This window comes from Saccopteryx bilineata, chromosome 10 (assembly GCF_036850765.1).
Source record: "Saccopteryx bilineata isolate mSacBil1 chromosome 10, mSacBil1_pri_phased_curated, whole genome shotgun sequence".
Lineage (NCBI taxonomy): Eukaryota > Metazoa > Chordata > Mammalia > Chiroptera > Emballonuridae > Saccopteryx > Saccopteryx bilineata.
Window position 1 is genome coordinate 36,243,408 of NC_089499.1, and position 14,375 is coordinate 36,257,782.

The 14,375-nt window shown below is 36.1% G+C and overlaps 1 protein-coding gene across 3 annotated transcripts in view; it reads left to right on the plus strand.

Moving 5' to 3' along the window:
• Positions 1 to 14,375, plus strand: part of DNAJC13 (DnaJ heat shock protein family (Hsp40) member C13) — a 134,174-nt gene that overhangs the window by 68,934 nt on the left and 50,865 nt on the right. For all 3 annotated transcript variants that reach the window (XM_066244407.1, XM_066244406.1, XM_066244405.1), the window contains 9 exons: positions 33 to 115; positions 1,694 to 1,847; positions 4,971 to 5,074; positions 5,654 to 5,813; positions 7,070 to 7,132; positions 8,796 to 8,897; positions 11,827 to 11,931; positions 12,633 to 12,835; positions 13,896 to 13,980. In XM_066244407.1, the coding sequence (XP_066100504.1) occupies positions 33 to 115; positions 1,694 to 1,847; positions 4,971 to 5,074; positions 5,654 to 5,813; positions 7,070 to 7,132; positions 8,796 to 8,897; positions 11,827 to 11,931; positions 12,633 to 12,835; positions 13,896 to 13,980 (1,059 nt within the window). The remainder of the gene's footprint in view (positions 1 to 32; positions 116 to 1,693; positions 1,848 to 4,970; positions 5,075 to 5,653; positions 5,814 to 7,069; positions 7,133 to 8,795; positions 8,898 to 11,826; positions 11,932 to 12,632; positions 12,836 to 13,895; positions 13,981 to 14,375) is intronic.

The following is a 14,375-nucleotide window of genomic DNA, read 5'->3' on the forward strand; positions in this document are numbered from 1 at the left end:
ATTGAGCTCTATGAAGTTTCTTTTTTTTCCAGAATATAAATCAAAAGCCAGTAGTTCTTCGAAAGAGAAGACAAAGAATAAAAATAGAAGCAAATTGGGATCTCTTCTATTATAGGTAAACTTTAGGACTTTTTACCAGCAAAACATTAAATTTGGCATTTCCATTACAGAGGAATCAGAGTGTGTTTGTTGTTTTGTTTCTTGCTTGGAGCTAATGCTTTATGCTACAGGTATTTTTATGCTGTTAAGGTCAAGAACTGTACCCACAAAGATTGGTATGATTAGTGACGCTTTAATAAAATTAAGGCCTTTTATAGAGTGTTGGTAGACTGAAGAGCCTAAGTTACTTTAAAATTTTTTTTAAGGTTTATTAAAATACTGTTGTTGCTTAGAAATAGCTGTATTATAACTTCTTCAAGCCTTGTTGGAAATGGAGTCTCAATAGGGGAAAATGATGAAAACATAAGGAGTCTTAGTGGAAAATGTGTATCCATGTTAGCTTACCTCATATACTTTTCTGGCTTCTCTAATATAGCAAACCCTTCTTATTCCTATTTTAACTTCTGCTCTACCCCCCCCCCATACATAAAAGGACTCTGAAAAATATATTTTGGGGAATTTATAAAACTTTTTTGATATAACTCACAGTACTCAGTCTGGAAGCTGACCTATTATACCTCGGCTAAAAAAAGGAAAATAATGTGCTTTGAAAACTTCCCACCGTACTTTTAAAGTGTATAGTATGCATTTAGTATTAGTATGGCCTTAAGAATATGCCTTGATTTTCTTCCTCAGGAATCTCTCAACTGTGTTGTGCCCCTAGGAACTCTGATGTCAGACTTTCTAGGAGGATTACAGACTGAAAGTGAATGGATGTGAAGCCTATTCATCCCCAGTTCAGACTTGTGTCCAAATTTATTACAGTGGTTAAACTAGTCCAGGAAAAAAAGGGAGATATTTTGAAAATATCAACCAGAGCTTGGCAGTTTAGCAGTATTCTTTCGTAGATAGTTTCTAAGAATCTGATCTAGATTATCAAATAATCCAGAAAATCTTATCTTCCCTAACCCGAAATTTGATCCTTATTATGATATGATTATTTTCTAGCTGAAATTTATATTAGCAATAAATTCTGTAATTGAAATATTATTTCCTTATTTGAAGTTCACACAGAGCCTGACCTGTGGTGGCTCAGCTGGACAAAACGTTGACTTGGAATGCTGAGGTTGCTGGTTTGAAACCCTGGCTTGCCTGGTCAAGGCACATAGGGAGTTGATGCTTCCTGTTCCTCTCCCCCATATCTATCAATCTCTCTCTCTCTCTCTCTCTCTCTCTTTCTCTCTCTCTCTCCTCTCTAAAATTATTAAATTAAAAAAAATTTTTTTAATCTTCGAAGAAATTCATACCGATTTGTTTTATAGTTTGAGTTCATTTCCTCCCAACATTTTATTATGAAAATTTACATGCAGAAAAGGTAAAAGAATGTTACAGTGAATAGCTGCATACCTGTCACCAACAGTCTACTGTTAACATTTTACTGTGATTTGCAGAAGTTTTATTTTTTTCTTTATACATGCTCAATTTTATTATTTCTACTATTTTCTAGATTATTATAAAATGTGGTAAGGAATTTATAGGTTTTTTTAAGAAATGTTTTTTTCTTCCTACTCTTTGCTGATTGTATGTCCGTTAGATTTGGTCAGGACCATGCCAAATCAAACCTAATTTGGAATTTCAAGACACGAGAAGAATTAAGAGATAGCCTTGAATCTGAAATGCGAGCGTTTAATATCGACAGAGAGCTTGGTAGTGCTAATGTAATCTCCTGGAACCACCATGAATTTGAGGTAAAGTTTAATATTTGTAGTACGGTAGTGTTTGTTTTTTTAAATAAGCATGTATTATTTTTGGAGTGTTTTTAAAAATTTATAGTTATATAACATATATCCTTACCTTTTTCCTCTTAATTTTTATGGAGGAAACTTTGGAAATTTTATAATCTATGCATGAAACAAAAAGAAAAAAATAATTTTAAGTAACTTGGCTTGGTACCTGAGAATCGTGTAGCTGTTTTACTAAATTTGATTCTCTGCATTCCAGATCTGTTCTTTGCTTGTTCTTTTCTCTTTAGAGCCTTTCTACATGGGAACATAGCCTGTTCTCCTTGTTCTTTGTAGCTTGTTTAATTTTTTGTGGTAATTTGGTTCTGAATCTGACCATATTTTGCTGTTCTATTAAAATATTGCTGTGAGGAATGACAGTGTAAGAACAAGAAACATGGTGGTATAATTTAGACTCTTATTACAGTTGTAGCTTTGAACCTGCTCATGACCTACTAGCCTTTGATCTTTAACCCAAATGCATTTCCAAAGCATTTAATGATTGATTTTTCTCATTTTCTCCTTTTAAGAGACTTCCTTCACTTTGGTTTTGGTTGTCTGTATTCTAGATTTTCTCCTTCACTGGACATTCATTCTTATTTGCTCCTTTTCTTTTTATTTTTCCAAATGCCAAATGTTTGTTGGCCCCAAAGGGTCAGTTTGTGGACCTGTTTTCATTTGTAATCATTGCCTCAGGGATCTCATCCATTCTCGTGGCTTGAATTTTTTTTTTTTTAATTAACTGGTAGCGTCCTTATTTTTTTTTATCTCCTGCTTAAGACTTTCTTTCCTAGACTTCATACTTTTATACTATAATTGGATATCTAATAAGCATCTAGAACTTAGCTCTTGTTCTTTCCCGCAGCCTGCTTCTCTTGCAGTCTTTCTGATTTTAGATAATGGCTTCTCATTCTTCTGGTCTGAACCCTTAAAATCATATCTTTGATACTCGAAATCCAATTTGTCAGGGAATCCTAATCAGTGCACCTTCCGAATATATCTAGAACCCTACCCTCTTTTCTCTCTGGGATTGTAGCACTTTCTGCTTTCACCTGTACCTCCGTACAATTTATTATCAACATAGCAGCAGTGTAATCTCATTAAAAGATAAGTAGGTCATGTCAGTTCTCTGCTCAAAGCCCTCTGCTGCTCCTGTGCCTTCCTGTTTTCCTTAGTAAAAACAGGGCTCCTAAAAATGACTGACAAGACAGGCTCTGTATTCCCCCTAACCCCAGGAATTGTTTGTTTGATCTTATCGCCTACTACTTATGTTTCCACTCCTGTTCCAGCCACTGGCTTCTCTGAAAACACCAAATTCATGTTCTTGATTTGGAATCTTTACCCTTCTTTCCTTCCTTCCTTCCTTCCTTCCTTCCTTCCTTCCTTCCTTCCTTCCTTCCTTCCTTCCTTCCTTCCTCCCTCCCTCCCTCCCTCCCTCCCTCCCTCCCTCCCTCCCTTCCCTCTTTTCCCTCTTTTCCCTCCCTCCCCTCCCTCCCCTCCCTCCCTTTTTGTATTTTAGAGAGAAAGAGAAATATCGATTTGTTCTTCCACTTATTTATGCATGCCTTTATTGATTCTTATATGTGCCCTGACTCGGAACAAACCCACAACCTTGGCGTATTGGGATGATGCTATTACCAAATGATCTACCCAGCAGGACTGACTCGGGATCTTTCTGCTTGCTCTTCTCTCTGCTTCCATTTTTTCTCTGGGTAGCCACATAACTTGTTTTCTCATCTCCTTTTGGTTTTTACTGAATGTTGTCATCTGAGAGGACCTTCCTTTAGCCACCCTATTTAAAAATACACATGCATGTGCACAGCATGCATGCACACACAGACACATACTCTCTCTATATCCTTTCCCTGCTTTATTTCATATTGTAGCACTTACTATCACGCAACTACCATAATTTTTTATGTGCCACTTTTGTAAGGACAGAAGTTCTTATGTTTGTTAATTGTTGTATACTTGATGGCTAGAATATGCTTAATATAGAAGTTGGATGAATTGAATATTCAGAATGTATATAAAGAAAGTGAAATGGATATATAGTACATAGTTCGTATTTTTAGAAGTCAGTTATTTTAGGCTTTGGAAAAATTTTGGTAAGCTGGTCAGGAAATTCTTTTTATAATTGCTTGCAAGTCTTTATTTAAGATAAGCAACCTGAGTACAAGGGTCATGATGCTGCCTCAGCTCCTGATCATGGGCTGTTCTTGTTTGTAGTGTGGGGTGATCTGACATACAGAGAGTGAAGACTGTATAAAAATATGTCATAAAATGTAGTTGATATGTGGGGAGATGAGGGAAGACCTGCAGTAGCTGTGTGAGTTGGATACACTGTGGCACGGCCATTTACACCTTGCTTGATCATGGCTGAGTAAGGGAATGAAGCAGATTATCCTTGAAAAGTGTTTTGATTCTCCGTTCTCTCAAGTTTCATGGATTCACGTAGTCCTATGAATTTTTATCAGCAAGTTTTACATTCATAAAATTGTTGTATAACTCTTAATATTGAATTGAGTCACATTAAATAATAATGAATTACCACATATTTTAATAAATGATCAGTTTTCTTTCTGCAAAATGCTGAGCTCTCAGACATATAGTGTCAGCCTGGCATATGAATGTCCTGGGTTCAATTACCGGTCAGGGCACACAGGGGAAGCAACCATGTGCTTCTCCACTCCCTTTTCTCTCTCTTTCTCTCTCTCTCTCTCACGTCTTCCTTCTCTTCCTCTCCCCCACTCTCCCTCCTGCAGCCATGGCTCAAATGGTTTGAGCATAGTTGGCCCCGGGTCCTGAGGATGACTCCATGGCCTCGCCTCAGGCACTAAAATAGCTTGGTTGCCAAGCAGTGGAGCAGTGGTCCCAGATAGGGGCAGAGCATTGCCCCAGTAGAGGGCTTGCTGGGTTGATCCCAGTCAGGGCACATGTGGAAATCTTTCTGCCTCCCTGCCTCTCACTTTAAGTAAAAAAAAAAAAAAAAAAAGTAAAGGCTGAGCTCTCACAGAATTTAAGAAGTGATTATGTGGAACTTGGCAAAAATCTATTGTAAACTAATATAATTTGCTTTTCCTAATAAAGGTTAAATATGAGTGCCTGGCAGAGGAAATCAAAATAGGAGACTATTACCTGAGATTACTGTTGGAGGAGGATGAGAATGAAGAAAGTAGATCAATTAAGAGATCGTAAGCTACTCTTTATATCTTGTTATGCTCATCCCCCCCATCTGCAGTTTCACTTTCTGTGCTTTCAGTTACCTGCAGTCAACTGCAGTCTGAAAATATGAAATGGAAAATTCTAGAAATAAGCAATTTATAAGCTTTAAAGTGTGCACCATTTGAGTAGTATGATGAAAGCTTGTGCTGTCCTGTCCGTCCTGTGAATCATCCCTTTGTCCTTTATATCACGTTATATGTATTTGCCAACTGCCCATTTTCCACTTAGTAACCATCTTAGTTATCAGATGTTTTGAAAGAGAGAGACCATGCTCACATAACTTTTAGTACATTATATTGTTCTATTTTGTTATTAGTAATTGTTGTTAATCTTTTACAGTGCCTAATTCATAAATTAAACTTTATTATAGATATTGTATGTATGTATAGGAAAACAGTAAATATAGGGCTCATTACTGTCTGTGGTTTCAGGCATCCACTATTGGTCTTGGATCATGTCCCTCAAGGACAAAGGGAGAAGTACTGTATATTTGTTTTCACTGTTAGTTTCATGGCTAATTTTATTGTGAACACTTTTTTTAAACCTAGATACGAATTTTTCAATGAGCTCTATCATCGTTTCCTGCTCACCCCAAAAGTAAACATGAAGTGTTTATGTTTACAAGCCCTTGCTATTGTTTATGGCAGATGTCATGAAGAAATAGGACCTTTTACAGATACACGATATATCATTGGAATGTTAGAGAGGGTAAGGATATCGTCTGAGGAGACTGCTGTTTGAAAGTATCATTGGGCTACATGGGGAGGGGTACATGTTAACTTTTTTAAACTACATTTAAATTCTATTTGGTCACCTTGACCATAACTTTCTGCATGAGTTTTTCTGTGATTTACATTATACTTATTTATATATACATATAAATGAGATGAATAGGAAAATGACTAATGGGTTGGTGTTTGTCCATGTCAATTTATTTTTTCAGTTGCTGTTTTTGAACATTTTAGTGAACCATTTGTCAATCTTTAAGTATGGATGAGCTGGACGGATGTGTAAAAGAAATAGTGACCTTTAGAGTCGTATACACTTTTGGTTTTCCATTTTGGAAAAATCTTAACTGATGCTATTATAGTAAATTTCAAAGTATGAAAATAGTAAAACTTTTCAACACTACAATGATAGCCAGTAAAAGGGAAATGAGTTAGCACCTTTTTTTAATTTTATTTTAGGAAGTTAGTCACTTAACACTTTAGCAGGTAGCTGGAAAGAACAAATTGATCAATTCATCCATCACGCAACTCAAGTTTGAGTGTTACCTACTTGTTATAGTGTATACACTTTATTCATTCATTTATGTTTACATTATTCCTATACTTTGATGTAAATTTTAGATTACTGCTTTAGGACCATTTCACCAGTTTTGCAAATTACCATCAGTGCTTATTATAACTGCCTCAGCTATAGATTAGAAAACTGATTCTGAAGGTCACAAAACATACTTAGAAAACAATATAACCAAGTAAAAACCTTATTGTTTGCTGTTATACCAAATCCTAATTCATGTTACTGTAGTGAACCTGAATATTTGTGACATAGCATTTGTAATTTAGGCAGATAAATTTTCGTTCTTGCTTGTGTTTATCATGATGTGATTTATGTGAAACATCATTAATCAATTATTTAGAATACTTAACCTAATTTAAGAGTATCATTTGAGCCAATTCATTTATTTTAATTTTTACATATAATCTTAAAGCTATATATTAAAGTAATCTGTTTATTAATTTTAAGATAATCTGCTTTTTAAAGGAGATTAGAGAAGTTACATAAAACTTCAGAGAATTGGAAACATTGAGGAATTGTACTAATTGACAATCTTCTGACTTTTTTTATGTTTAAAAGATGACATTATTTCTTATTGGCTCTTGGTTGATTTTGTCCAATGATGATAATGTCTAATTTGTCTTTCTATTCACCTCTGACTAAATTCTCACTTATTTCAATAGTGCACCGATAAACTTGAACGAGATAGATTGATCCTTTTCCTTAACAAGTTGATCCTTAATAAGGTACAGTATTTTTGCATAAATATGTTGTTCTGAAGTTAAAAGAAGTAACAAAAAGATAATTATAGTTTCAGTTAATTATCCAGACATGGTTCTTTTCTTAATCTTCTTAGCTCAGAAAGTTTTGTGTGTTTTCAGCCCCTAGAGGGAAGAGTTTTTTGTCAGAGGTTTTATATATTCTATCCTGATATTACATATACTAATTAAACTAATGATAAAAAATTCTTAGTGGACAATAATGAGAAATCATTAGCTGATTTTTCTTTGGGCAATAGATTGTTTTTTTTAAGGACTAGATTTTAAGTAAAGTAAATTGCTCAACAGAAAATGGAAAGTATCAATGTACATTTTGATGATGTATACTTATCAGTATGTGTTTTATCAATATACATGTTCAGATAATTTGAAGACAAAACGAAAAGTTACTTTAAATCTTCACATTTTTTTAAAGACATTTTAATAAGTTTTTGTTTCTAACCAGAATTTATAGTTGTAATATTAAAGGTCTACCAGAAAGTTCTGTCCATTTTTGGAATAAAACAAAATAATTTTTCTTACTGTCAATAAACTTTATTAAATAATATATTTCCACACCAATCCTATCTTCCAAATATTGTCTGAAATGGTTTGCTGAGCTGAATTAAGCCTTTCTGTGATCTCCGATGTTGTCAGAAAAGGATCTTGTTCAACATGATCTTAACAACATTGTCATCGATCAAAGATGGTCACCCAGAACGTGGCTTATCAGAAAGGTCGAAATCACCTGTTTCGAATTTTTTGAACCATCTTCTGCATGTCCTATCAGAAACTGTACCTTCACCAAACACTTTCAATAAATTTCTACATGCTTCTGTAGCATTTCTTCCTTGTTGAAATTCGTAAAAAATACAGTGGCGTAAATGAACTTTATCAGTAGCCATAGGTACACTATCGCTTCACACATAAGACTAATGTGAATCAACTTTGTTTTAGTTAATTTGCTACGTCAGTATGTATATATTAAGTGATAAAAATAGAGAGACACACATGCACCAGATAAACGTGCTTACGTGTCGAAACTTGTGATAGAAACGGACAGATGTTGGAAAAAAGTATGAACAGGTTTTTGTTATTATATTTTTGATACTAATTTGCTTAGTTTTATTCTTTTAGTAAATAATGCAAATGTTTTAAAACAAAGTATAATTAATAAGTCCTAAGAAAATTTAAATTGTGATCTCTTCCTAACTTCTAAGAAATTACCAATTTTATCTTATGTTTCAACAATATATTGGAACAATAGAAGGTTTTTTACTATACCAGATTTTATTTCTGATTGTAGAATAATTTGTTTATTAACCAGGGAAAATGCAGGATAATTGTAGAACCGGAGAGTTTACATGGCTGTTTTTTACTGCCAGAGTTTAATTCATTTGCTTATTTTTATTTTTGTTTTCTTTTGCTCAGAATATATTTAAGTAAAAGTTTTTTATGTAATCTGTTTGTGATATAGGCCTTTTAATTTTATCTAAATTTGTGTTCCTTGAGCATAAAATCCTGTAAGTACTATCATTTGTATGTTAATTTTTTCCAAAGAGATTCCAAGTACTCTCTTTTTAGAGAGCTTTTAGGTAGTAGTACATACTGGAGAGAAACATTTTAGATTAAAAATGTTTTTGTCTTCTAGAAAAATGTTAAGGATCTCATGGATTCAAATGGAATTAGAATCCTTGTGGACCTGCTTACCCTTGCCCATCTCCACGTAAACCGAGCCACAGTTCCACTGCAAGTATGTGTGCTTGTCTAGAGTTTTACATTCTTGGAGTATAATTTTAGCATCAAAAGAATCATAAAAATCTGAAAATATGTCAGTATATGTGACATGTGGCCGTGAATTATTTCTCCATTAATTATAGTACTAGTGCGTGAGAGATTCAAGTCACACAAAAAAGGTAAAAAATAACTGGATGATCAGTCCAAAATGGACAGTAATGAACCAGTTTTATTTTTTCTTTCTCTTTTTTTAAATTTTTTTTCAGTGAGAGAAAGCGAGAGACCGAGAGAAGGACTGATAGGGACAGACAGACAGGAAAGGAGAGAGATGAAAAGCATCAGTTCTTCATTGCGGCTTCTTAGTTGTTCATTGATTGTTTTCTCATATATGCCTTGACTGGGGGCTCCAGCTGAGCCCGTGACCCCTTACTCAAGACAGCAATCATGGGTTTAAGCCAGCGGCCATGAGGTCGTGTCTGTGATCCCATGCTCAAGCCTGTGACCCTGCACTCAAGCTGGTGAGCCCGCACTTAAGCCGATGACTGCGGGGTTTTGAACCTGAGTCCTCAGCATCCCAGGCTGATGCTCTATCCACTGTGCCACCACCTGCTCAGGCCAGTTTTATTTTTTCAATATCTTTTTTTGTCTTTTAAAGTAACTGCATCGTTAATCTTATTTTGATGAGTGCAAACTTTTTATTTATTCCTTTTTAGAGAGGACAGAGAGAGAGAGAGAGGGAGGAGAGAGAGGAGAGAGAGACAGAGAGAAGGGGGGAGGAGCTGGAAGCATCAACTCCCATATGTGCCTTGACCAGGCAAGCCCAGGGTTTCGAACCAGCGACCTCAGCATTTCCAGGTCAATGCTTTATCCACTGCGCCACCACAGGTCAGGCCCGAGTGCAAACTTTTTAAACTGTACTTATCATGTATGTAACCAGACCTGTTGGCATTGACAGCCACTGAGAATATATGTTGAATATGAGGACCTTGAAACCAGCCAGTAAGAGGACAGGACTGCCAGTCTGTACTGAAAGGCCTCTTCTGATACCTCACTTATTGATGATTGGGAGGGGAGGCGGTTATGCTTTTATTTTTGTTTACTCAGTGCAAGGAGATGTACCATTTTAGCTTTTGGCTGAAGTATGAACAGAATGCTATTTGAATACTTATAGTATGACATTTTCTATTATCAGATATGAATAATAGTAATCATAATGCTTGTATAGCATGACAGTGTACCTGGTACTATTCTGGTACACATAATATATTAACTCTTGAAATCCCCAGTAGCCCTCCTATTTTACAGAGGAAGAAAACTAAAGAACTGAGAGTCTCCAGTATATTGTCCAAGGTCAGCGAATAAGGGTCAGTGCCTAAGTTAGAACCCAGAAGTCTATGCTCTTCACTACTTTATTATCCTTCTCTATATGAGCAACTGAAAGCTGGTAGTTATGAGAGTATTTGTTTTTTTGGGTTTTTTTTTAATTCAGTGAGAGGAGTGGAGGCAGAGAGGGAGACTCCCGCATGTGCCCCAACTAGGATGCACCTGGAAGCCCACTAGGGGTTGATGCTGTGCCCCTCTGGGACATTGCTCTGTTCCTCAGCCACTGAGCTCTTCTTAGTGCCTGAGGCAGAGGCCATGGAGCCATCCTCAGCACCCGGGCCCAACTCATTTCAAGCCATGGTTGCAGGAGGGGAAGAGAGAGAGAGAGAGAGAGAAACGGTGGAGCAGATGGGCGCTTCTCCTGTGTGCCCTGACTGGGATTCAAACCCGGGACATCCACATGCTGGGCCGATACTCTACCACTGAACCAACTGGCCAGGGCCAAGGAAGTATTTGTTTTAATAAAATATACTATTGGGCCTGACCTGTGGTGGCGCAGTGGGATAAGGCGTCGACCTGGAACACTGAGGTTGCCGGTTCGAAACCCTGGGCTTGCCTGGTCAAGGCACATATGGGAGTTGATGCTTCCTACTCCTCCCCTTTCTCTCCCTCTCTCTCTCTCTTTCTCTCTCCCCTCTCTCTAAAAATCAATAAATAAAATAAAAAAATATATATATACTATTTACCTAAAAATTCTATTTTAGATTTTCTTAAACATTGGTATATAAAATTATGTGAGAATTATCTGTGGTGAGAGTAGTAGATTGAAACTGTAAAAACAATAAAACTTTACTTTAGCAATTTAACTTTGATCTCAGATGCTTATTGAAACTTTCAGTTGGAGTGAGTTTGTCTCTCAAAAGAACTACTTTAGTGTTTTGACCATTATGATTTAAGGTTAGTGGTATATGTTAATTTTTGTAGCTATTTGCAATGTTCTTTGCTACTAAAATTTTAGTGCCCTGAGAATTTATAAATGACCATCAGAAATATAAATGTCTTTGAATTTAGCTTAGATTGCCAAGGAAATGTGGGAACCCATTTTCTTCAAATGCATATTAGTAGGGAAGTAACATTTTTTGGACTGTTAGGTTAGGTATATAACCCTTTTTTTTTTTTACAGAGACAGAGAGAGAGGGATAGATAGGGACAGACAGGCAGGAACAGAGAGAGATGAGAAGCATCAATCATCAGTTTTTCGTTGCAACACCTTAGTTGTTCATTGATTGCTTTATCATATGTGCCTTGACCGCAGGCCTTCAGCAGACCGAGTAACCCCTTGCTCGAGCCAGCGACCTTGGGTCCAAGCTGGTGAACTTTTGCTCAAGCCAGATGAGCCCATGCTCAAGCTGGTGACCTCGGGGTCTCGAACCTGGGTCCTCAGCATCCCAGTCCAACGCTCTATCCACTGCGCCACTGCCTGGTCAGGCTTACCTTTTAAAATAAGGTCTCTTAAAACTTTAGGTATATTTCTAAAGAAATAAAATCAAAGAAGTTAGCACTGTGTAACTTTTTATGACATATGTCTTCTTGAAAAATAACTAAATCTTTTTACAATTTAGAGCAATGTAATTGAAGCTGCTCCAGATATGAAAAGAGAGAGTGAAAAGGAATGGTACTTTGGCAACGCAGACAAAGAAAGGAGTGGCCCTTATGGATTTCATGAGGTTTGTGTCTCAGAGGAAATTTTCATTAAAGTCTTAACCTATCTTTTTCCCTCATGGTTAGCACACATAAAGATTTTGGAATATATTTAAATTATAATTTGCATTATTGTTATCAGCTCCAAGAGCTCTATTCTTCCATTTCCACACAGAGTGTTAGATGGCTTATATTTTTAAAGAAACACACATACACACACTCAAAATCATGTCATCAAACTGTTCAAAAGCAGTTGGTATGGTGGTAGCACTCAGGCTTTTAATGAATTTTATCTAACAATTGCTACCTTAATAATTTTGTCAAACTATAATGCTTCTTTATGGTATGAATAGGAAATTTTAATATGCAGTCAAAAATTTATTAAAAATTGCCTATACAGTCCAAAGGCATTTTCTGTCTTAACATCTGCAGATGTTTTGTCCTGCCCTCCCATCCTCAGCCTCCCATCTCAGTCAGAATGTAGCCAAAGATAATTTTATAGAAGACCAAAATTTCTGTTTGTGTTATTTGGTAATTTTACACTCTTTCTACTGTTTTTATTTTTTCCATTGTTTCCTATACTCTACAGGTTGACCAGCTAAATGGTTATTTTCTTTTATTAGTATATAATTTAGTATGTATTTACTATAAAATAGAATACATTAGTTAGCCCTTTCATTTTGCTTTATTTGTGTGTTTGTCATAATGGTGACTTGCTTTCATTTAGATGCAAGAATTGTGGACCAAAGGAATGTTAAATGCAAAGACCAGGTGCTGGGCTCAAGGCATGGATGGATGGCGACCACTCCAGGCAATACCTCAGCTTAAGTGGTGTCTGTTAGCCAGTGGACAGGCTGTGCTCAATGAAACTGACCTTGCTACCCTTATATTGAACATGTTGATCACAATGTGTGGATATTTTCCAAGCAGGTAAAATGTAATTGTACATTTCCATGGTTAACAGGGATTCTTAAGTATCTTCTCCCCATTTATAAGGATGCTTCTTCTGTGATGGCTTAGGGTTACTCTGGTGATTTAGAGCAAAGGTGTTCCATTTGTGGTCTTGGGGGGAATGCTGCTTTGAATATAGGAGCTTTTTGAAAAAGATACATAGAAATAATAGAGATATTGATGAAGTAGCTCAAAAGCATCTTTCTCTAGGAGACTACAAATAATGGTATTAAATTGAGGCTTACTGGATGTATTCTAGCAACAGTAACATTTGCTATTCATGTGAATCAGTTATGAACTTTTAAAATAAGAATGCTGTAGTCAGTAGACAGTGCTGAGTGCCAGCTCTGGACTTGTCAGGTTAGGCGCTCCTGGTCTAAGAACATGAGTCTAGGCCCACGTCTTGCCCCACTTGACAAGTGAAGGTGAGAATTGGTTATCCAGTGATAATTGGACTTATGAGCCTAATGAAACTTTTCTGTCTATAAAATACTTCCATAGACATCAATTTGTCTTATTACTGTACTAAAGATATTTTGTGATGGAAATTACTGAGAACTTGTCAGTTTTATACCACTTGAGGCTTTTGTGGTTCTAGTTCTCTTTAAAGTACAGATCAGACTTAAAGCCACATAAGTAGTGTTTAGAAGTAAGGTAGCATTAAATTAAGACTATACTTGAAAAATACTGAGAGTAAGTAAATTAAGGTTTAAATTTAAGTGACAAAGTTTGCTATGCCCTTTGGGGGGAAATATCCACTGGCAGTGTTGGACAGCACCAAGTTCCATCAAATAATAAATAAGAGTCTTTGGCTCTTCTAGGGTACTGTTGTTCAAGGAAATCTTATGGAAGGAAATGAAGTCATATTAAGCAGCCAAATAGATTTAAACCAAAATACCTAATCATGTTCCAAGCTGTATGAGAGCTTAGTCTTCATTAACAAAAAAGTAAGGTAACATGCTTCATGCCTAGTAGAATGCTCTGATCATGTAAATTTTAGTAAGTATATTAAAAGCTGACCTTAGAAAATGTTTTCTAGGGATCAGGATAATGCCATCATTCGGCCTTTACCCAGAGTGAAAAGACTGCTGTCAGACAGTGCTTGCCTTCCCCATATCATTCAGGTGAGCTGCTTTCATGTTAATAATATTTTCAAGAGTCATGTTCTATTTATTTCACTACTGATTGAGTTGATATTCTGAATAGACTGTGGAAGATTGTGTATCCAGGAAACTAAACTTGGGAAGCCTCCAGATTCCAGAATTATATTAAAAGGTTTTTCTTGTTATCCATTCTTAAATGACAGCATTGTAGTAACTGAAAGGTGATGCGGTCTGGTTTGTGGCACAGGTGGTTGTTAGGAGCATGGGGAAGCACACCGTCAGGCCACAGATGTGGATATGGTACGTTCTGAGCTGTCTTGTCAGCTGCCTTAGAGTTTCACTCATCTTAATTCATGTTTTCATGGTTAGCAATTGATATAAAGCATGGAGTTAGGATAATGTGGTATATATACTAA